General features: G+C 46.5%; 1 protein-coding gene across 7 annotated transcripts in view; it reads left to right on the top strand.

Moving 5' to 3' along the window:
* col11a1a (collagen, type XI, alpha 1a) overlaps positions 1 to 24902 on the top strand; it is a 444140-nt gene that overhangs the window by 164597 nt on the left and 254641 nt on the right. Inside the window, exons 5-8 of one of the 7 annotated variants that reach the window (XM_072574911.1) lie at positions 13006 to 13125; positions 13599 to 13748; positions 13986 to 14084; positions 16499 to 16912. In XM_072574911.1, coding sequence (XP_072431012.1) covers positions 13006 to 13125; positions 13599 to 13748; positions 13986 to 14084; positions 16499 to 16912 — 783 coding nt within the window. The remainder of the gene's footprint in view (positions 1 to 13005; positions 13126 to 13598; positions 13749 to 13985; positions 14085 to 16498; positions 16913 to 24902) is intronic. The other 6 variants (XM_072574912.1, XM_072574913.1, XM_072574915.1 and 3 more) reach the window with 6 other exon arrangements.

Below are 24902 nucleotides of genomic sequence, written 5' to 3'. Positions count from 1 at the left end.
TACGCGGTGTGTCGGTGCGGTGTGTGTCGGTGCGGTGTACTCGGTGTGTCGGTGCCGTGTACGCGGTGTGTCGGTGCTGTGTACTCGGCGTGTTGGTGCGGTGTATCCGGCGTGTCGGTGCGGTGTACGCGGTGTGTCGGTGCGGTGTACGCGGTGTGTCGGTGCGGTGTGTGTCGGTGCGGCGTGCCCGGTGTGTCGGTGCTGTGTACTCGGTGTGTCGGTGCTGTGTACTCGGCGTGTCGGTGCGGTGTACTCGGCGTGTCGGTGCGGTGTACTCGGTGTGTCGGTGCGGTGTACACGGTGTGTCTGTGTGGTGTCCACGGTGCGTCGGTGTAGTGTACACAGTGTGTCGGTACAGTGTACTCGGTGTGTCGGTACAGTGTACTCGGTGTGTCGGTGCCGTGTACACGGTGTGTTGGTACAGTGTACTCGGTGTGTCGGTACAGTGTACTCGGTGTGTCGGTGCCGTGTACACGGTGTGTCGGTACGGTGTACTCGGTGTGTCGGTGCGGTGTACACGGTGTGTCGGTGCGGCGTGTGCGGTGTACTCGGTGTGTTGGTGCGGTGTACCCGGTGTGTCGGTACAGTGTACTCGGTGTGTCGGTGCCGTGTACACGGTGTGTCGGTATGGTGTACTCGGTGTGTCGGTACGGTGTACTCGGTGTGTCGGTGCGGTGTACACGGTGTGTCGGTACGGTGTACTCGGTGTGTCGGTGTGGTGTACTCGGTGTGTCGGTGCGGTGTACTCGGTGTGTCGGTGCGGTGTACACGGTGTGTCGGTGCAGTGTACACGGTGTGTCGGTACGGTGTACCCGGTGTGTCGGTGCGGTGTACACGGTGTGTCGGTGCGGTGTACCCGGTGTGTCGGTGCGGTGTACACGGTGTGTCGGTACGGTGTACCCGGTGTGTCGGTGCGGTGTACACGGTGTGTCGGTGCGGTGTACTCGGTATGTCGGTGCGGTGTACACGGTGTGTCGGTGCGGTGTACTCGGTGTGTCGGTGCGGTGTACTCGGTGTGTCGGTGCGGTGTACTCGGTGTGTCGGTACAGTGTACTCGGTGTGTCGGTGCAGTGTACCCGGTGTGTCGGTGCGGTGTACTCGGTGTGTCGGTGCGGTGTACTCGGTGTGTCGGTGCGGTGTACTCGGTGTGTCGGTGTGGTACAGACAGTTTGTTATGGCTGATTTGTTGCTGGCAACATGGGTGGAAAGTGTGAATGGAATATGATTAACATGCTGTTTCTCACACTCCTCGTGTTTTCTCTCACGATCAACACTGTTCCTGCTCCCCAATCTTCAGCCTTTCACTAATGCTCACTAACAATGCACAGAATGAATAATGCTTTGACCGATTCTGTTCTCGAAAGTATGATGTCAGATTGGAGGAAAAGGCTGGCAATATTGTTAAAATTAGCGGTAGATCGGTGGATTAGAAAAGTTTCAGAAAGCTGCAACAGATTGCAATGCATAATGAGGAGGGAAATAGCAGCAAATTAACGATAAATGTATAAATGTATAAACCAGACATTGAGAGCATCTGCAACTGTATCAAAGGAGGGGAGTAATTGAAGTTAGTGTTGGTCCCTTAGAGGATGGTACTGAGGAATGAGTAATATAAACAGGAATGTGACTGAGAGTTTAAACATATCTTCTGTTTGTCTTCACAGCAGAAGCTCAGGAATAGCAGAATATTCAGAATAACGGGGCAATTTAAATCAGTCAGGGTTATTGGAAAGAAACAAAAACAGAAGTTGCTGGAAAAGCTTGACAGGTCTTGCAGAATCTGTGAAGAGAAATCAACATTAATGTTTTGGGGCAAGTGAACCTTCCTCAGAACTGCCAGTATTTCTAAAGAAGGGTCACAGGACCCTAAACATTAACTCTGATTTCTCTTTGCAGATTCCGCCAGACCTGCTGAGCTTTTCCAGCAACTTCTGTTTGTTTCTAATTTACAGCATCCTCAGTCCTTTTGGAAAGCCAAGCATTGGACTCCGTTATTAAAGACATTTTCAATCATGCAGCATCAATACAGTTTTGTTAAAGAGGAATTATGTTTGATAAATTAATTGGATATTTTTGAGGATGTGATGTGCAGCTGTGGAGTGTTTTCTGATTCCTGAAATATAATTGATTGGGTTCCCAGCAGAGGTTGTGACCCAGAGTTAGAGCTCCTGGTGTCTCGGTGACCTGTTAGTGTGGATAGAGAATTGCTGAACCAACTGGAAACACAGAGTCAGGGAAAACAGGTTGTCTTCAGCTTCAGTCAAAGTGTTAACTTGGTTTCACTCTCCACAGAAATTGTCTGCTAATGTAGAGTCACGTTGGGTAAGTGGGGAACTGTGAACCTTTGGCAGGAAGAATAGAAAGGCAGCATATGATTCAGCCAGAGAGAGAACTCGAAACTCTGTCACGCAAAAGGATTTGGATGCCCTGGTTCATGGGTCAGAGAAAGTTAGTGAGTAATGTCAAGGTTAGTCGTTTAACACCCCAGGCTAATGTTCTAAAGACACGAGTTTGAAAATCACCATGGCAGAAGGTGAAATGTGAATATGACAGAAATCTGGAATTAAAAGACATGAGCTCGATAGTGCCCATTTAGTGATTATAAATTGTTATAAAACCCATCTGGTTCACTAATGTTCCTTAAACATTTAATCATCCTTCCTTTAAGGAATGAGACTTGCTGCTCTTAACTCCGTCTGGTCTCCATGTGACTCCAGACCCAGAGCAATGTGGTTGACTCTTAGATGCCCTGATGAAACTGGTCTCACCAACAAAATACCCAGAGCCTGTCAATGAGCTTTTGTGAAGTGCAGTCGGTGAGTAGGAAGGTGAATGGGACATAGGTCTTTATTGCACGATGTTTTGAAGCAGAGAATTCTTTCTGGAAGTGTCCCAAGATTGGAAAGATCAGACCCAGAGTAATGTGTACAGGCTTGGTCTCCTTATCAAAGGTGGAAAAGGATCTGAATTTGAAACTGTTCAGGGAAGGGAAGCAACTTGCTTCCTGGGGTCAGTGGATTGAGTGAGAAGGAGATGTCCAGGTGCTGCAAGTGATTCACAAGGTTAACGGGATATTATATTTTATTGTGACAGAAATGAGCAAATGTTTTGCTTGAGTTTTACGTGGCTTTGGCAAGAGCGTATCTTGAATATTGTGCACAGTTTTGGTCTCCTTACTTAAGGAAGGAATTTGGAGTCTGTTCAGAGAAGGTTTACCGGATTGATCCCAGGAATGAGTGGGAGTCTCTTGAGGAACGCTTGGACAGATAGGGCTTGTTTCGGAGAGTGAGCGATAGTTTAATTGAAACCAATAAAATCCCAGGGCTGTTGATCAGATGGATGTGGAAAAGATGTTTCCTCCTGTGGGAGAATCCCGTGTTGGCCTTTTACACCCGGCTGTTTTAACCGAGAAGACCTTGTTTAATAAGCAGGAGGACAGGAAGAGTAGGAGATGGTGGATATTCTAATTCTGGTGGATATCATGGTGAATTTATTCTTTGTGAAGGGAATTTTTACTTGCTTTCTAAAACATCAGGTTGAGTGACCTGTTTTCAAGACTCAGCTGTCGGAACTAACCCATTGCCTCCGACATCAGCTAATTGCCCCTTATACTGGCTCAAACAAATTAGATGATATACTGTCCGTGCTTTCATATAAATGTCCATGATTTCATATAAATGTCTCCAGCCTGAGTTACCTGTACTTTACTGGGATGTATTTTCTTTGCCTCTGGTGTCCTGACTTGCTCTGAGCGTCACTGTGTCCGTGCTCCAGGAAGCTGTATCTTTCTCACCTTCCTTTCAGGTGAATGTTCGATCTTTTTCAACCTCTTGTTGCCTCCAGGAACACACTCCGTTTGGGAGCTGCAGTTTCTGGTTATATTTTCCCACCAAATTAAAAATGGTTAATTTGGTGGCAACACAAACCAGGCAAATAGAGTTTGCTAGTTGTGTCTGATGTCACTAACTTGTTTTTACTCTCTCTGTCCTTACCTGAAATAATTAATCAGGGATTAGAGAAACTCTTTCACCTCTGTCACATGAAGGTTCCATTTGTTGCCAATGTTTCAGCGTTTTGCCATGTTCTGTTAAACAGGAGTCCTCCAACAGTAACTTCCCAGAAATCTGATGTTTAGTCTCTGCAAGTGGAATTACAGCAGGAAGCCATTCATCCCATCCATCTTGTTCTGGCCCTTTGAAGGATCTTTGCCAGTCGCACTCCTCTGACCTTTCCCCATGACTCTGCAATCATTATTCTCTTTCTCTGTATTACCTCAATTCCCTTTTGAAATTCTGATTGCATCTGCTCCCACCACCATCTCAAGCAGCACCTTCAGATCTCAACAAGTCACTGTAAAAAATAAATCTCCTCAGCTCCCCAGACGGTGGAATCGAAACAAGTCTGGGCTCATTCTCCAGCTAAGACAGTCCACAAAGCAGACTGAATAAAATCGAAAACTATGGTTTCTTTCAACTAAATTAGACAGCAGGAACTAATGCGGGGAGAGAGAGAGAGAGAGAGAGAGAGAGAAGGAGAAAGAGAGAGGGAGTGAGTGAGAGAGAGAAAGTGATGGGGGGAGAGGAAGAGGAAGTGGGGATTCACACTAGTCGCAGAGTCATTCAGCACAGAAGCACATCCTTTGGTCCAACCAGTCCGTGCCAACCATAATCCCAAACTAAAATAGTTCCACCTCCCTGTCCCATACCCCTCCAAACCATTTCTATTCATGGACTTATCCAAATGTCTTTTCAACCTTATAATTGCAACCACATCCACTGCTCCCTCTGAAATTCCACATATGAGCCACCCTCTGTGTAAAACATTTGCCCCTCTTGTCTTTTTAAAATCTCTCTTCTCTCACCTTAAAAATGTACCCCTTACACGTTCCATCAAAGTGAAACTTCCAAACGCTATGAAGTCACTGTCTGGTGCATAGTTCCCACTAGGTTTGTACTACCCCTGCGTCTCTGTCACTAACAGAGCTGTTTAAACTGTTATATATCAACTGGAAATGTTATCGGGGTGGCAAGGTGGCTCAGTGGTTAACAGTGCAGCCTCACAGCACCAGGAACCTGGGTTCGATTCCAGCCTCAGGTGACTGTCTGTGTGGAGTTTGCACATTCTCCACGTGTCTGCGTGGGTTTCCTCCCACAGTCCAAAGATGTGCAGGTCAGGTGAATTGGCCATGCTAAATTGCCCGTAGTGTTAGGTGCATTAGTCAGGAGTAATTATAGGGTCAGGGGGTGGGTCCCTCTTCGGACGGTCAGTGTGGACTTGTTGGGCCGAAGGGCCTGTTTCCATACTGTAGGGAATCTAATCTAATCTTAACATGTTGCAGGTAAATGTAGATGAGCATTCCCACTGTAAACGTATGTTTACACTGAGATTTGACCAACAAACAGGATACATTCTCATGGGAATTGTGATAGAAATTGGTTCAGGGAGTGAAACTGTGGGCCAGGAGGTTCTCTCTCAGAAGAAGCTTACTCAGGCAGTGTTGGGCATGTTACAGCACAGATGGAGACCCTTTGGCCCTTCATATATGTGCTGGTCAGCAACTAGCTATTTGTTTTCATCCCATTTTTCAGCACAAGGCTTGTAGCCTCATACACGATGGTATTTTAAGTGCTCATTGTCTCAACTTCTGTTGAGCACCCTTCCATTGTGTTTTATTCCATTGAAATAGTGCAGCCCAGAAAGAGGTCATTGGATCTGTGCCAGTTGTTTTAGAACATACAACAATACAGCGCGGAACAGGCCCTTCGGCCCTCAATGTTGCGCTGACCTGTGAACTATTCTCAGCTCGTCCCCCTACACTATCCCATCACCATCCATCAGCTTATCAAAGGATTGTTTAAATTTCCCTAATGTGGCTGAGTTGACTACATTAGCAGGTAGTGCATTCCATGCCCTTACCACTCTCTGTGTAAAGAACCTGCCTCTGACATCAATCTTAAATCTATCACCCCTCAATTTGTAGTTATGCCCCTCGTACACACTGACATCATCATCCTAGGAAAAAGTCTTTCTCTGTCTACCCTATCTAATCCTCTGATCATCTTGTATGTCTCTATCAAATCCCCCCTTATCCTTCTTCTCTCCAATGAGAACAGACCTAAGTCTCTCAGCCTTTCCTCATAAGACCTTCCCTCCAGAGCAGGCAACATCCTGGTAAATCTCCTCTGCACCTTTTCCAATGCTTCCACATCCTTTTTGTAATGGGGCGAACAGAACTGTCCATAATATTCCAAGTGAGGCCACACTAGTGTTTTGTATTGTTTTGAAGAGACATTCCGTCAGTCATAACACTGCCATGCCTTATTGCCAGTTGTTCCATACTGTTGTGATACAGCAGCACCTTAAATGGTGTTTAACACGAACAGCATACTGGGACCAAGTCAAAACGATGTTTTCCCTCTGATACAAACAAGTAATCTGGTATGTGAGTTTCAGTGCTGGTGTGATGCTAGCTATGTAGTCTGAATGTCCCAAAGATTGGCAGATCATATTAAACAGGGTAGACATCAGAATGGTGCTGGGAAAGCACAGCAGGTCAGTCAACGTCCAAGGAGCAAGAGAATCAACGTGCTCCTTGGATGCTGCCTGACCTGCTGTGCTTTTCCAGCACCACTTTGATCTAAACTCTGGTTTCCAGCATCTGCAGTCCTCACTTTTGCCTAGATCATATTAAACAGCAGAAGTCATCAGCTGTGAACAACAAGCAAAGCACTCACTGTACTCCAGTGTCCCACACTTACAAAACCCACCACACAGTGGCTAACATGAGATGACATTCCACAACTGGACCAGATGTGCCTGTTTTGAATTTAAGCAAATTTAAATCTCAGTCATCATTTATTTATAGACTTCACAGTATATAAAAAATGTCTCACTGATGAAAGCCCATTCAAATTACTTAATTGTTTCATTGCTTAATCCTATAAAAATAAACATTTGTCTATACTTATAACCCCATATCAGAGCTGTCAATCAAACAGTGAGCACATAGCCCACCCTGCCTTTGTGATGATTGTAGTTTGTGAAGGAATGTGAATGGTCTGCCATTCTATAATTGTAGGCCTCAGGCTTAGGTCAACTATCAGCAATTGAAACTGCAAGCACCATCCTTTCAGCCCAAAGGGACAGCAGACTGTGGTTTTTCAAAAATTAGATTCCGGGGATTGGAATGTATTGACAGAATGACAAATCTACAGACGCTGTCATAGAGTCATTGAGCACAGATGCAGGGTCTTCAGCCCACCACGTCTACGCTGACCATCAAACACCAAACGACCCTAATCCCATTTACTTGCACTTGGTCTATAGCCTACTATGCCTGGGCCTTTTAAGTGCCCATCCAGATGCTTCTACAATGATGTGAGAGAACCTGTCCCCACCACCCTCTCAGACAGCCCCACCCCCTCAGACAGTACCACCCCCTCAGACAGTACCACCCCCTCAGACAGCCCCACCCCCTCAGACAGCCCCACCCCTCAGACAGCCCCACCCCTCAGACAGCCCCACCCCTTAGACAGCCCCACCCTCTCGGGCAGCCCCAGCCTCTCGGGCAGCCCCACCCTCTTGGGCAGCACCACCCTCTCAGACAGCCCCACCCTCTTGGGTAGCCCCACCCTCTCAGACAGTCCCACCCTCTCGGGTAGCCCCACCCTCTCAGACACTCCCACCCTCTCAGACACTCCCACCCTCTCGGGCAGCCCCACCCTCTCGGGCAGCCCCAGCCTCTCAGACAGCCCCGCCCTCTCAGACAGCCCCACCCTCTCAGACACTCCCACCCTCTCAGACACTCCCACCCTCTCAGACAGCCCCACCCTCTCAGACAGCCCCACCCTCTCAGACAGCCCCGCCCTCTCAGACAGCCCCACCCTCTCAGACACTCCCACCCTCTCAGACACTCCCACCCTCTCAGGTAGCCCCACCCTCTCAGACAGCCCCACCCTCTCAGACAGCCCCGCCCTCTCAGGTAGCCCCACCCTCTCAGACAGCCCCACCCTCTCAGACAGCCCCACCCTCTCAGACAGCCCCGCCCTCTCAGGTAGCCCCACCCTCTCAGACAGCCCCACCCTCTCAGACAGCCCCGCCCTCTCAGACACTCCCACCCTCTCAGACACTCCCACCCTCTCAGACACTCCCACCCTCTCAGGTAGCCCCACCCTCTCAGACAGCCCCACCCTCTCAGACAGCCCCGCCCTCTCAGGTAGCCCCACCCTCTCAGACAGCACCCTGCATATTTAAACCACTCTCTGGGTGAAAACATTTTCCACAGCTCCCCTCGAAACCATTTGCTCCTCACCTTAAATATTTGCCCTCTGGTCTTTGACACGTCTGCCATGGGGAATGGATTCTCACAATCTACTCTGTCTATCCCTCCCATAATTGTGTATCCATCAATCAGGTCCCCTCTCAGTATCCTCTTCTCCAGGGAAAACAACCCCAGCCTATCCAGTCTCTCCTCATTACTGAGACTTTCCATCCCAGGCACCATCCTGGTGAATCTCCCCTGCTCCCTCTCCAGTGCAATCACATCCTTCCTATAGTGTGGTGATCAGAGCTGTATATGGTATTCCATCTGTGGCTGAACCAATGTTTTATAAAGTTAGAACAGGACTCCCTTGCTTCTACAGTATATTACATGCCCCCAATCCTGTCTACCTGTGCTGACACCCTCAGGGATCTATGGACTTGTATTAAAGGTCCCTTTATTCCTAAGTACTCTCTAGAAACCTACCATTTATTGTCTATAACCTTCCCTTACTAGACCTCCCTTAATGCATCACCTCACACTTATCAGGATGAGGTTCCACCTGCCATTGCTCTGCCCAGTTTCCCAGCTGATCAATATCAGACTGTAGCCTGAGACCATCCTCCTCACTATCAACAACAACAGCCACCAATTTTCGTGTCACCTGCAAACTTTCTATTGATACTGTCTAGATTCACATCCAACTCGTTAATGTACAGAAACAACAAGAGTTCAGCTCCAATCCCTGTGGTACACCGCTGGTCCTAGACTTCCAATCACAAACACACCCTCCACCAACGACCCTTTGCCTCCTATTTCTAAACTAGTTACAGATCCAGTTTGCCAACTTGCCTCTGGACCAGCGTTCCCTGTGGGACCTTGTCAAAAGTTCATGTAAACTGAACTTACTGAAGTCCGAGGAGAATCAACGTTTCGAGTATAAACCCTTCATCAGCAAGCCTCACTCCTGCTGAAGGGCTTATGCCCGAAGCGTTGATTCTCCTGCTCCTCGGATGCTGTCTGACCTGCTGTGCTTTTCCAGCACCACACTCTTGACTCTGATCTCCAGTGTCTGCAGTCCCCACTCTCTCCATACTGAACTCCATGTAAACCACATCAACTGCACTATCCTCACCAATATATTCTGTCACCTTTTCAAAAACCTCAATTTAATTAGTCAGATAGGATCTCCCTCTAACAAATCCGTGCTATCCCTGATCGACCCCTGCATTTCCAAATATTGATTAACCGTGTCTTTCAGAATTGTTTCCAATAATTTCCCTCCCACTGGTGTCAGACTATCGCTCTGTAATTACCTGGCCTAGCCCCGCTGCCCGTCTTGAACAAAGGAACCACATTATCTATCCTCCAGTCATCTGGCACTTCACCTGTGGTCAGCAAAGTATTAAATATTTCCGCCAGGGCCCCAGCTATCTCTCTCCTTGTCTCCCATAGCAACCTGGGATATATCCCATCAGGCCCTAGAGATTTATGTACCTCTGTGCCCATTAAAACATCTTGTACCTCCTCCTTATTAATCTTAACATGTTCTAGAAGCTGACCATCCCAAATGAAATCCCTGGCTACAACATCTTTCTCTTCTGAGGACACATGTCCACTTTTCACAAGCATGAATGTTGACTGTTTAAAAAGTCATTAATTCCACAATATGGGGGTGGGCATTGTTCCAGCAAAAACAAATCTGTTTAAATTATCCCACTGTGTGCAGGTTCTAGATTAGATTTCTTACAGTGTGGAAACAGGCCCTTTGGCCCAACAAGTCCACACTGACCTGCCGAAGCGTAACCCACCCAGACCCATTCCTCTACATTTACCCCTTCACCTAACACTACGGGCAATTTAGCATGGCCAATTCACCTGGCCTGCACATCTTTGGACTGTGGGAGGAAACCAGAGCACCCGGAGGAAACCCACGCAGACACGGGGAGAATGTGCAAACTCCTGAGGCGGGAATTGAACCCAGGTCTCTGGCGCTGTGAGACAGCAGTGCTAACCACTGTGCTACCATGCCGCCCACAGGTTTCTCCCTGTGTGAATAACATGCGGCCCCACCCTCTTCCCAGATCCACTGAGAAAAGGGGCTGGATCTCCAGATTTAGGGCTTTGGCACCAGATTGGCTAAAATGTGGCATTTGAACCATTCCACAAGAATGTGTTATTTGGGTGAATTTGTACAAAGGACACAGAAAGATAATGTGCAGGTACAGCAAGTAATTTGTTAAGTAAATGGCATGTTGGCCTTTAACCCAAGGGGTCTGGGGGACAGTAACAATTGGCCTGGTGTTTGGGGAGCAGACGGCTGGGATACAGTGGGCTGTAATGAAGGGAGCATGGACCTGCCGTACAGGAGGGCACTGATGGTCCACCTGATGGCACCCTGGGTCCAGGGGGTTGTCCTGTAACATGGGGCTGAGTGAACTGATGGATCTTCATGTTTGGGAGCAAGAGGCTAACTAGGGAAAGAGTAGGTCCACTCAAGGACAAAGGAGAGAATTTGTGTATGGACCCAGAGGAAGTGGGTGAGGTTCTTAATGAGTACGTCACTTCAGTATTCACCAAGGAGAAGGAGGTGGATGATGGTAAGGTTAAGAATATTCTAGAGCATGTTGATATAAAGTAGAAGGAGGTGTTTGATCTATTGAACACATTAAGGTACATAAATCCCTAGAGCCGGATGAGACCTATCCCAAGATGCTGAAAGGAGACAAGACAGGAGACTGCTCAGATCTTTGTGTCCTCTTTAGCCACAGACAAGGTACCAGAGGACTGGAGAATAGCCAATGTTGTTCCTTCGTTTCAAAAAGGCAACAAGAATAATCCAGGAAATTATAGACTGGTGAATCTTATGACAGCGGTAGGGTAATTATTGGAAAAGATTCTTTGGGACAGGATGTAGTTGCATTTGAACATAGAACATAGAACATAGAAAAATACAGCGCAGTACAGACCCTTTGGCCCTCGATGTTGCGCCGATCCAAGCCCACCTAACCTACACTAGCCCAATAACCTCCATATGCCTATCCAATGCCTGTTTAAATGCCCATAAAGAGGGAGAATCCACTACTGCTACTGGCAGGGCATTCCATGAACTCACGACTCGCTGAGTAAAGAATCTACCCCTAACATCTGTCCTATACCTACCACCCCTTAATTTAAAGCTTTAGAAAAGAATGGACTTATTATGGATAGGGGGAGGTCTTGTCTCACAAACCTGATTGAGGTTTTTGTTGGTGAGAATAGAGCAGTGGAAGTTGTCTACATGGACTTTACTAAAGTATTTGTCAAGGTTCCTCATGGTAGGTTGGTCCAGAAGATTAAATCACGTGGGATCCATGGTGAGTTTATGAGGGGTTGGATACAAAATTGTCTTGGTCAAAGAAGACAAAAGGTAGTTGTAGAGGGGTGTTTTCTGATTGGAGTTCTGTTACCAGGCATGTTCCACAGGGATCAGTGCTGGGACATCTGTTGTCTGTAATTTAAACAAAATATTTGGATGGAAATATAGGAGATCTGATCAGCAAGTTTGCAGAAAGCAGGAAGATGGGGGAGTTGTGGATAGTGAGGAAGGTTATCAAAGGATACAGCAGGATATCGATACGTTGGGAAAGTTGGTAGAGAAATGGCTGGTGGTGTTTAATCTGCACAAGTCTAAGGTGAACTTTGGGAGGAGTTCACCTCCCAAGAGGAAAGTACTTCTGAGGCTCTGATCAGACCATGTTTGGAGTATTGTGGGCAGTTTTGGGCCCCATATCTCAGGAAGGATGTTCTGGCCCTGGAGCATGTTCAGAGGAGGTTCACGAGAATAATCCCAGGAGTGAAGAGCTTAACACATGAGGAATGTTTGAAGACTCTGGATCTATACTCAATGGTGTTAAGAAGGATGAGGAGGGATCTAATTGAAACATACAGAGTACTGAACCACCTGGACAGAGTGGATGTTGGGAAGATGTTTCCATTGGTAGGAGAGACACAGCCTTGGAGTAAAGGGGAGACCTTATAGAACGAAGATAAGGAGAAACTTCTTCAGCCAGAGAGTGGGGAATCAATGGAATTCATTGCCACTGAAGGCTGTGGAGGCCAGGTCATTGAGTATATTTAAGATAGCGATAGATGGGTTCTTGAATATCAAGGGAGCAAGGGCTATGGGGAGAAAGTGGGAGATTGAGGTTGAGAAACTGATCAGCCATGATTGAATGGTGGAGCAGACTCAATGGGCTGAATGGCCTAATTTCTGTCCCGGTATATTATGGCCCCATGAGACCACTCCTGTTGTGCCAGTTTTCTCAGAGAGTTATCCCAATCCCTTTTCTATTTCCTGTCAGTAGGTAACATTTACTGCTTTGTGTATTTCTCCCACTTTGTTTGAAAGGTTATGAAGAAACTCACTGCCCTTTAATGCTCAGCACTGCAGACCCAAAACATGAGATAGAAAACAAATGGGAACTTCCAGTCCTGGAGTTCTCCTGTGTCAGAAACAGCTCGCTGGAAGTTGTGAGCATTGGCGACTGAATGAAAACATGCAGGAGGGTTAATCTTGGCACCTGTGGACAATGTACAGCTCACTGCAGATTGGCCAGCACTCACTGTATATCGTGCACAATGTCAATGTTTCCCTCGTTTATCTGACCATCTTTTCATTTCCTTCAGTGTGTGTTTCTGCTTGGCCAAGTCTCCCTTGGATTGCGACTAACATAGCTGTGATTGCATTTCCCTTCATGACACAGTACTCTCCAGAAGAAATACTCGAATATGACTATGATTATAGTGATGGAGACTTTATAGAGTTTGACTATCATCCAACTGAGGAAGTCCCAACATTGGAGCAGACAGAATTCCCAACTGAGGTAACGAGGAGCCCAGCCTCTACATGTCAGCATGGTCTGTTATCTTTGTCCACCCGATCTTCAACTGTACCTCATCCTGCCTGTCATTGAACTGTACCTCATCCTGCCTGTCATTGAACTGTACCTCATCCTGCCTGTCATTCTCTATCCTCCTTTCCAGAGCTGTCATTCACTCTTTCTCCATACCAACTCCTATCCACATTTTCCTCACTCTCTGCTGACCACCACCGTGTACCATAATCTCTTTCTCCCTCTATCCCTCCCTCACATCCACCTCCAGACCCCTCCCTCCTTCCTTTCTTTCCATCCCTCAATCCCTCCCTCCCTTCACAAATCATCAATTTTTTTGGAAGCAGCTGGAAACGAGAAGGATTCCGGAAGCAGTCCCTTGGCCTGAGAATCTCATGTTTCCCCATTTTCGGGTCATCATTATTTATGCTTTTTTCCATTCCATCTCTCACCACATTTTTCAGAGAAAGAAATCCATTTCATTCATCAAACTGAAGAAGGATGTTGGACAAACTATAACTAAGAACATAGCGACAAAGATTACCTCCAAAAAAACTTTTACAACTCAGAAGAGGAAGCAGCACCTTTCCAGCCACCAATCGTCAACACTTCAGGTTGGGCCAAATGTAGCAAAAACCCGATCAAGATCTTCCGAGGAGTCAAGATTGGAAGATCTCTGATGACCTGAATGATCCCTAAAACCACCCCCACACCTCCCTAAAAACCCTCCCTTGTTATTCCCCAATCATGTCTAATCCTCCCTCATTGGCTAAACTGGCCAGTTTGAGACTTGATTCAACAGGTTTATAAATTAAATCTTGTTTTGTTTTATTGTTTTGGTTTGAATTCAGGTTGTGAACAATGTGCTGCCAGAGGAGACAGGAGAGGAATATTACTATGAAACATATGAAGGAACGACCAGCTCAGCAGCTCGAGAGAAAGCGAACGAGGTAAAAGGAAACTGTGAGGGTTGTGGTTTTCAAAGAATTTTACTCCTGGTTTGTGTTTACTCAGTCTGTCCCATTTCCAACTTTAGCTGGTTTACATTAATCTTAGTGTCTTTTTCTGGCTGAGAGGTTGATGTCCAGGCTTGTGAGGGTTCCAAAGTGCAGAGAAAGACTCTCAGACATAAAGCTCACCCTGTGCTGAGTACGATGGAGATTGTGAGTGGCCAAATGAAAGTCTGCAGTTATGGACTGTGCCCCAGTATCTCTCGGGAGGAGGTACTGTGAGTTGTTGAGTTACTCAGTGTGAGAGGCACATCTGGAAGTAACTGCTCTCAACCCGAATCTTTCTTCAGCATTTTAGTTTCTTTTGCCAATAACATCATGAATTTTCAGCATTTTTACAAAGTCTTTGAGAAAATGCAGTTTGTATTGGATTTGGTGAATGACAAATTGATCAATTTGTTTGAGGTAAATCCACTCATTTTGCTTCTGCTTTCTTCAGAAATTGCTGATTCTATTTAACAGGACGATAAATGTGAATCAAAGTCAGAGATAATGCTTCAGGATAGAATTTTGAACATTGATTTGACTTTGTTTGATTCAGTGCATCTTCCGCTGGGCTCTGTTGTCTGAATGATTTGAACCATTTCCTGTTGAGACATCTGGAACACAGGAAGTTAACTGAGCCCTGTGAACCTTTTCTAGCATTTAACTTGACCGTGGCTGACCTGTTTTCAACCTTATCCACATGACATAAAGAACCTCTGAATCGCCCGGTACAGAAGCTGTCCTTTGGCCCATCAAGCCAGTACCATCAAAGCTTCAGTAAAACTCCTCCTCTCCCACTTTCATAGAATCCCCACAGTGTGGAAGCAGACCATTCAGCCCCTTTAATCCTGTATTTACCATGGCTAATCCACCTAGCCTGTACATCCTTGGATATTATGGGCTATTTAGCGCAACCAATCACCTAGCCATGCGCTGTGGGAGGAAACCCACACAGACACAGGGAGAAGTACAAACTCCACACAGACTATCACCCAAGACTGGAATCGAACCCAGGTCTCTGGCACCGTGAGGCAGCAGTGCTAATCATTGAGCCACTATGCCGTCCCTGCCTTTGTTAAAGCCTTTAACAAATCAGAATCCATCAAATTCTACATTCATTTGACCCTAGAAATGAGGGAGAAAGTTTTAGATCCACAATCCTCCCTTCTGCCTGTGGAAGTTCATTCTGACAGGCCCCTGGCTGGCCTGGTTTGAAGCTAATGTCCCTTGTTACAGACTCACCCAGCAATGGAAGGTGCAGTCTATTCACACTGACATTATCATTGCAGCAGGAACAGTCCCATAAATGTGAGCATCATCACGATACTGACAAAGCCTGCCTGGACTGGTACTGAGTTACACCTTCATACTGGACCTTATCTAGATGAGATTTGCTTTGATTGTATCAAACTGCACAGTTTTAGAAACAATATCTCAGTTAATGTTCCAGCTCCCAGTGATCCTTCTTCACTTTCGAATTTTTCCAGCAATCTTTGCTTTTGTTCCTGATTTCCAGTATCTACAGTTCTTTGGAATTCTTTTGCATGGTTTTAGGTTTTTCTGGAGTTTCACCTCTGTCCTGTTCATTGATAGCGTTACAGAATGTTTCCAGCACAGAATCAGGCCATTCAGCCCATCTGTCCTGTGCTAGGGTTTCTGTTCCACTCAAACTTCATCCCATCCCCTCCACAACTCATCCGATCCACAAAACCATCGGCTGATCAAAATTCAAACTTGAGTTCTGTTCCTCTGTAAGTCCCCAAACACTCTTTGTCCCAGTTCTATAGAAGATTCCCAGAATTCCAGAAAGTCAGTAGTTACAATCCCTGTGATTAAACAGGACAACAGCAAGTGGTCAAGAGAGTTTATCAAATTCCATCTGATAAGTTTTAAAATTTTAAGTCTTTGAACCTTCCGAAATAACTGAAATGAAACAAAGCAAAGTCATGTTAAACATTCTGATCCGGTCGCTATCTCTATGCTGACGATTGCTTGCAAAGGTTTCCCAGAGGTGACGATGTCAGAGGAAATGTCCTCTTCATTTCCTTATTCATTTCAAGCTGTAATAATGAATAATTGCTTTTAGTTTATATAACTGATTTCTGGATACAGTCTTGCTATTTTATAGAAATGTTCTTTTCAAAATAATAAGCCCACTTCCTGATGCAGTAAACACAGTGATTCATTCAGCTCTCCTTCGGGATATGATTATCCCAATTCACTCAAGAACCACTGGGTGTGACCTTCACCACCTCTTGGGCTATTTTGCAATGCAGCGTATGGAACAATTCAGCTTCGGCTTTGCTAACACAATGCTCATTTCATTCTCATTTCCCAAACACTCTGAACTTCACTCGGGCAACAATTAGACAAACATTGAAGAAGACTATAAAGATGAATATCTGACTGGAGAGGATTATCATTTTGAAAAGCAAGTGACTGACGAAAATGAACAGGACCTCAATGAGTATGATTTCAAAATGTACGATCCTGGTGAATATGATGACAAGGAATATGATGAGAAAGAGCATGACCCCACTGGGCATGACCCCACTGGGCAAGACCCCACTGGGCACAATGCCAAAGTTACTTCCACCAAAGGGACCAGTGATAATGACCAGGAATTCAAAGCATATGATGTTGAAGAATACGACCCCAGTGAATATGACACCAAGCGTTACGAGGATGAATATTATTATGAAATCACAGAATACGAAGATAAAGACCCAAAGACCACAGCTACTGGGGTGGAGTTTGGTCCTGGGGTACCTGCTGAGACAAGTGTAAGTCCACAGCAACTCTTGTTGCTGCACATTCAATGGTTTTGCCTTTTTTTTCTGATAATTAACTTAACTTTCAAAGCTACATGGAGACAATGTTCTTTTCTGATTTTCCCCAGCTCTCAGTCACAGTTCCAGCTACAGGCCTGGAGGTTTTGAGGGTGACATTACATTGAAATCTGCAAAAGTGGGTTTATCTGAGAGGCTGATTATCCAGCTGAATTCTGTGTGGAATTGGTTATGACTCATGTGTCTGACAAGATTCCACAGAAGATTGGGGTTAATTGACTAGAGGACTGCACAGGAGTAGGAATTAAGGATTTGTTTGAGGGCAGAAAACCAAAAGAATGAATAAATTAACAATTTTGAGTTGGCAGATTGTCAGAAGTGATAAGTTGGAGATTCAGTGTAAGGAGGTTTTTCTGTAATGTTCTAATGGTTTGGGGTTTAGACTTTGGGAATGGATTGGGCCCAAGTGGAAGCTGGAGCAGTGGGAAATCCAAATTTGAGGCTGAGTGTGGTTATGGAGAAAGGCAAAGACAGACAGGAGTAATGGTTTTGAATTTGGAAAAGGCCAATTGTATTAAACAGAAATGTGATTTGTTAAAAGTGGCCGGGCAACAGCCATTAGAAGGTGAATCTGTGTCAGAGCAGTGGCAGGCAGTGGAGGGGGATATGAGAGAAGCTTCAGAACAAAGATGTTCCAACAAAGAGAAGGCTGGGAAGGCAAAATCCAGAGCCCCAGGATGTCCGAGAGCACCACGTAGAATATAAAAATAGCGAGAAGCTTATGCCAGATACTAAGAGCTGAATGCTGAGGAAAACCCAGTGGAGGATAAATAATGCAGCTGTGAAATTTTAAAGGTCAGTCAGAGTCTTAGGGTAAGAGGGCGAATATTTTGGACTAAAATCAGACGTTTCCTTCCTCAGAGGTCTGTTACATCTTACTGATACTGTCATGGACAGATCCATCTACAGACAGCAGATTGGTAAGGAGGAGGTCACATATGTTTTTCCCTCTTGTTGATTCCCTCACCAGCTGCCGCAGATCCAGTCTAGCAGCAATGTACTTTAGGACCCGACCAGCTCGATCAGTGATACTGAAATCCCCCACCCAGTGGACATTTTACGTCCTTGTCCCCCTCAGTGCTTCCTCTAAGTGTTATTCAACATGGAAGGGTACTGATTCATCAGCCAAGGGAGGAGGGTATGCAGGAATCAGCAGGAGGTTTCCATGCCCATGTTTAACCTGGAGCCATGAGACGTCATGGTGTCCAGAACCAACATTGAGAGCTCACAGGTCAACTCTCTCCCAACTCTAAAGAGGAAGTCTTTGTGGAGATAATGAGCAAGTTACATAAAGGAGAGCAAGTGGACATGTTGTATTTGGATTTCCAGAAGGCCTTTGACAAGGTGCTGCACAGGAGACTGTGAAATAAAAAAAGAGCCTGTGGTTTCAGGGGCATGGTACTGGCATGGATAGAGGATTGGCCGACTGGCAGAAGGCAGAGAATAAGGATAAAGAAGGCTTTTTCAGGATGGCAGCAGGTGACTAGTGGAGTTCCATCAGGTCAGTGTTGGGACCACAGCTATTCACGTTATACATAAACAATTTGGATAAAGGAACTGAGGACTTTGTTGCTAAATTTGCAGATGACACAAAGACAGGTTGAGGGACGGGTGGAGGGATGGGTAGTGTTGAGGACACGGGGAGACTGCAGAAAGACTTGGATGGGGTTGGAGAGTGGGCAAAGATGTGGCAGATTGAATACATTGTGGGAAAGAATGAGGTTTTGATATTTAGGAAGAATAAAAGCAGAGACTATTTTCTAAATGGGGAAAGGCTTTGGAAATCTGAAACACAAAATGACTTAGGAGTCCTAGTTCAGAATTCTCTTAAGTTGAACAAATAGTTTCAGTTGGCAGTTAGGAAAGCAATTGCAATATTAGCAATTCATTTCAAGAGAAACTATAGAAGGCTCTGGTCAAACTGCATTTGGAATATTGTGAGCAGTTTTGGGCCCTGTATCTAAGGAAGAATGTGCTGGTGTTTGAGAGGTGTCCAGAGGAGGTTCACAAGAATGAGTCTGGGGATAAAGGGTTTGTTGTATGAGGAGGGGTTGAGAACGCAGGGTCTGCACTGAATGGAGTTTAGAAGGATGAGGGGAGGTCTGATTAAAAGTAACAGAATATTGAGAGGCCTGGGTAGAATGGACATGGAGAAGATGTTTCTGCTAATAGGAGACACTAGGACCTGACAGTACAGCCTCAGGGTGAAGGGACAACTGGCCAAATGCTGGCATATTGGACTGGATTAGGTTAGGATAGGATTAGATTATGTTAGGGATATCTGGTTGGCATGGACGAGTTGGACCAAAGAGTCTGTGCTGTACATCTCTATGCCACATGGGAGGCTGCTGAGCAAGGTGAGGGCCCATGGTGTTCGAGGTGAGGGTCCATGGTGTTCGAGGTGAGGGTCCATGGTGTTCGAGGTGAGGGTCCATGGTGTTTGAGGTGAGGGTCCATGGTGTTCGAGGTGAGGGTCCATGGTGTTCGAGGTGAGGGTCCATGGTGTTCGAGGTGAGGGCCCATGGTGTTCGAGGTGAGCTGCTGGGATGGATTGAGGATTGGCTGTCTGACAGAAGGCAGAGAGTTGGGATAAAAGGTTCTTTTTCAGAATGGCAGCCGGTGACGAGCGGTGTCCCGCAGGGTTCGGTGTTGGGGCCACAGCTGTTCATGTTATATATTAATGATCTGGATGAAGGGACTGGGGGCATTCTAGCGAAGTTTGCCGATGATACGAAGTTAGGTGGACAGGCAGGTAGTACTGAGGAAGTGGGGAGGCTGCAGAAGGATAGAGACAGTTTGGGAGAGTGGTCCAGGAAATGGCTGATGGAATTTAACGTGAACAAATGCGAGGTCTTGCACTTTGGAAAAAAGAATACAAGCATGGACTACTTTCTAAACGGTGAGAAAATTCATAAAGCCAAAGCACAAAGGGATCTGGGAGTGCTAGTCGAGGATTCTCTAAAGGTAAACATGCAGGTTGAGTCCGTGATTAAGAAAGCGAATGCAATGTTGTCTCTTATCTCAAGGGGGTTGGAATATAAAAACACCGTTGTGCTACTGAGACTTTATAAAGCTCTGGTTAGGCCCCATTTGGAGTACTGTGTCCAGTTTTGGTCCCCACACCTCAGGAAGGACATACTGGCACTGGAACGTGTCCAGCGGAGATTCACACGGATGATCCCTGGAATGGTAGGTCTAACATATGAGGAACGGCTGAGGATCCTGGGATTGTATTCGTTGGAGTTTAGAAGATTAAGGGGAGACTTAATAGAGACGTACAAGATAATACATGGCTTGGAAAAGGGTGGACACTAGGAAATTGTTTCCGTTAGGCGAGGAGACTAGGACCTATGGACACAGCCTTAGAATTAGAGGGGGTAAATTCAGAACAGAAATGCGGAGACATTTCTTCAGCCAGAGAGTGGTGGGCCTGTGGAATTCATTGCCGCGGAGTGCAGTGGAGGCCGGGACGCTAAATGTCTTCAAGGCAGAGATTGATAAATTCTTGATGTCGCAAGGAATTAAGGGCTACAGGGAGAATGTGGGTAAGTGGAGTTGAAATGACCATCAGCCATGATTGAATGGCAGAGTGGACTCGATGGGCCGAATGGCCTTACTTCCACTCCTATGTCTTATGGTCTTGTGGACTCTTTGACTCCATAACTGAGATGGTGCAGGAGGCAGGGATTCAGAGTTTTGAATCATTTGGATCTCTTCTAGGGTAGAGGTGACCTGTACAAGAGGGACAGGGTTGCACCTGGAGGGGGACAAATATCCTGGAGAGGAGATTTGCCAGAGCCCCTTGGGAGAATTTAAAATGGTCTGACAGGGGGTGGACCGTAAATAGTAGTGAGGCAAGAGCGAACATTGAGGCTGGTACAGAATTGAAAGAGCTAAAAATGTGTTGCTGGAAAAGCACAGCAGGTCAGGCAGCATCCAATGAGCAGGAGAATCGGGAATCCTGAAGAAGGGCTCATGCCCGAAACGCCGATTCTCCTGCTCCTTGGATGCTGCCTGACCTGTTGCGCTTTTCCAGCAACACATTTACAGCTCTGATCTCCAGCATCTGCAGTCCTCACTTTCTCCCACAGAATTAAAAGAGAGCAAGTTAAATAGACAAGGCAGACAAGAGAATGGCTGGGAATTTTGGAAAACTGGGTTTAGATGCTATAGGAAGAATAGAAAGGGAGGCAAGAGAGGAGGGGGAGTGGCATTTTTGATTAAGGCAAGTATTACTGCTGTACTTCGAGAGGATATTCCTGAGGGATTGTCCAGTGAAGCTGTATGGGTGGGATTGGACTGTAGACACCCCCAATAGTGAGTGGGAAATTGAATATGTCGGGAGTTTGCAGATAGCTGCAAGAATAGGGGGGTTGTAATTGCAGGAGATTTTCACATTTCAAACATAGGCTGGGACTGCCATCGTGTTAAGGGTTTAAATGGAGAGGAATTTAAGTTTGTTCAAGAAAACTTTCTTCATCGATATATAGATGGCCCTATTAGAGAAAAAGCAAAACTTGACCTTTTCTTTGGAAATAAGGCTGAAGGGTTAGTGGGGGAGCACTTTGGGTCTAGCAATCATAATTCTATTAGTTTTAAAATAATGCTGGAAAAGGATAGACCTGGTTCACAAATTAATGTTCTAGAATGTGTCACAGTCAATGTTGGCGGTATTAGACAGGAAATTTCGTACGTTGATTGGAGGAACTGCTGGAAGGTAAAGGGATGTCTGACATGTGAGAGTCTTTCAAAACAGAGATAATGAGAGTCCAGGGACAGCATGTTCCTGTTAGAATGTAGGGCTGGGCTGGCAGGAGTAGGGAACACTGGATGCCTAGAGATATTGACTCTCAGATCAAGAGAAAGGAGGTATATCTCAGGTATTGGCAGCTGGGATCAAGTCAATGGCTCAAGGAGTATAGGGGGAGGAGGAGTGAACGTACAAGGGAAATCGGGAGGGAAGAAAGGGGATATGAGATAGCTTTGTTGGATAAGGTTAAGGAGAATTCAAAGAGATTCTTCAAGTATATTAAGGGCAAAAGAGCAGCCAGGGAGAGAATAGGGCCCCTAAAAGGTCAATGAGGCTGTCTATGTGTGGAACTACAGGAGATGGGTGAGATCTAAATGAATATTTCCCATCAGCATTTAATGTGCAGAAAGACATCGAAGCTGGGGAACTCGGGGAGAGAAATAGTGATACCTTGAAAAGAGTCCACATTACACAAAAGGAGATGCTGGGACTCTTAAAATGCAGTAAATCCCCAGGACCTAATCGAGTGCATCCCAGGACATTGTGGGAAGCTCGGGATGAAATAACGGGGCCACTATCAGAAATATTTGTATCATTGACAGCCATGGGCGGGGTGTCGGTGGAGCAGAGGCTGGCTAATGTGTGGCATTATTTAAGGGAGACTACAAGGAAAAGCCTGGGAACTGTAGACTGGTGAGAGCCTGACGTCAGTGGTGGATATGTTGTTGGAGGGGATTCTGAGAGACAGCACCTACATGCATTTAGAAAGGCAAGGACTGGTTAGGGATAGTCAACATGGCTTCATGTGTAGGAAATTGTGACTCACAAACTTGATCGATTCTTTGTAAAGGTGACCAAGAAGATAGATGAGGGCAGTGCAGTGGACAGGGCCTACATGGACCTTAGCAAGACCTTTGACAAGGTTCCGCATGGTAGACTGGTCAGTATGGTTAGATCACATGGGATCCAGGGACAGCGAGCCAATTGGATATAAAATTGGCTGTACATTAGGAGGCCGAGGGTGGTGATAGCTAAATATGTGTTGCTGGAAAAACGCAGCAGGTCAGGCAGCATCCAAGGAACAGGAGAATTGACATTTCGGGCATGAGCCCTTCTTCAGGAATCCTGCTCCTAGAGGGTGGTGATAGAGGATCATTGTTCGGACTGGGGGCCTGTGACCAGTGATGGGCCACAAGGATTGGAGCTGGGCCCACTGCTGTTCATCATTTATAGAAACAATTTGGATGAGAATTAGGGGGCATAGTTAGTAGTTTTGCAAATGACACCAAGATTGGTGGGATAGTGGACAGTGAAGAAGGTTATCTAAGAGCACAAAGACATCTTGATTAATTGGAGGAGAAAGTGAGGACTGCAGATGCTGGAGATCAGAGCTGGTCTTTTCGGAACGCTGATAGGGGAGGGGAGGGAAATATGTCTCTGGTGGTGGGGTCAGTTTGGAGGTGGCAGAAAGGACGATGGATGATACGATGTACATGGAGGTTGGTGGGGTGGTAGGTGAGGACCAGTGGGGTTCTGTCCTGGTGGCGATTGGAGGGGCGGGGCTCAAGGGCAGAGGAGCGGGAAGTGGAGGAAATGCGGTGGAGAGCATCGTCGATCATGTCTAGGGGGAAGTTGCGGTCTTTGAAGAAGGAGGCCATCTGGGTTGTACGGTATTGGAACTGGTCCTCCTGGGAGCAGATGTGGCAGAGACGAAGGAATTGGGAATATGGGATGGTGTTTTTACAGGGGGCAGGGTGGGAGGAGGTGTAGTCTAGGTAGCTGTGGGAGTCGGTCGGTTTATAGTAAATGTCAGTGTTGATTCGGTCGTCCAAGATAGAAATGGAGAGGTCTAGGAAGGGGAGGGAGGAGTCTGAGACGGTCCAGGTGAATTTGAGGTCAGGGTGGAAGGTGTTGGTAAAGTGGATGAACTGTTCAACCTCCTCGTGGGAGCACGAGGTAGTGCCAATACAGTCATCGATGTAGCGGAGGAAAAGGTGGGGGGTGGTGCCAGTGTAGCTGCGGAAGATGGACTGTTCCACATATCCTACAAAGAGGCAGGCATAGCTGGGGCCCATGTGGGTGCCCATGGCTACTCCTTTGGTTTGGAGGAAGTGGGAGGATTGGAAAGAGAAGTTGTTCAGGGTGAGGACCAGTTCAGTCAGTCGAAGGAGGGTGTCAGTGGAAGGGTACTGGTTGGGTCGGTGGGAAAGGAAGAAGCGGACTCCCAGCTCCAGCCCCACACCAGGTCCTAGCTCCCAGCCCTGCTGTGTTTTCACCATCCCTCCAGATCTCCCTCTCTCTGAGGATGAAAGATCAGTCCTCAGCAGAGGCCTCACCTTCATTCCCCTACGCTCTCGGATTAACGAGTTCAACACGCGGCGAGACATCGAACAATTCTTCCACCGCCTTCACCTCCGTGCCTACTTCTTCAACCAGGATTCTCGCCCACCCTCTGACGACCCTTTCTCCTGCCTCCAACACACCCCATCCACCTGGACACCCCGTGCTGGCCTCTTACCTGCCCTCTATCTCTTCATAGCCAACTGCCACCTCGAACTCAGCACCGCCTTCTTGACCTGCAATCTTCTTCCTGACCTCTCCGACCCCACCCCCACTCCGACCTAAGACTCTCACCTTGACCTCCTTCCACCTATTGCATTTCCAACGTCCCTCCCCCAAGTCCCTCCTCCCTACCTTTTATCTTAACCTGCTGGACACACTTTCCTCATTCCTGAAGAAGGGCTTATGCCCGAAGCGTCGATTCTCCTGTTCCTTGGATGCTGCCTGACCTGCTGCGCTTTTCCAGCAACACATTTTCAATCACATTTGGAGTACTGTATAAAATTCAGGTTGCCCTGCGATAGGGAGGATGCTGTTAAATGGAAAGGGTGCAGATAAGATTTACAACAATGTTACTGAGTTATAAGGAGACACTGGATACGCAGGGACTATTTCCCATGGAGCATCGGAGGCTGAGGGATGACCTTATAGAAATTCATAAAATCATAAGGGGCATGGATAGGGTAAATAGATAAGGTCTTTGCTCCAGGGTAACAGAGTCCAAAACTAGAGGGCATAGGTTTAGGGTGGGAGGGGAAAGACTTAAAATGGACCTAAAGAGCAACTTTTTCACACAGAGGGTAGTACGTGTAGGGAATGAGCTGCCAGAGGAAG

The sequence above is a fragment of the Chiloscyllium punctatum genome, chromosome 7 (assembly GCF_047496795.1).
Source record: "Chiloscyllium punctatum isolate Juve2018m chromosome 7, sChiPun1.3, whole genome shotgun sequence".
In the NCBI taxonomy this organism is placed as follows: Eukaryota; Metazoa; Chordata; class Chondrichthyes; order Orectolobiformes; family Hemiscylliidae; genus Chiloscyllium; species Chiloscyllium punctatum.
Note: the sequence above shows the minus strand (reverse complement) of the source record. Positions and strands in the feature narration are given on the sequence as shown.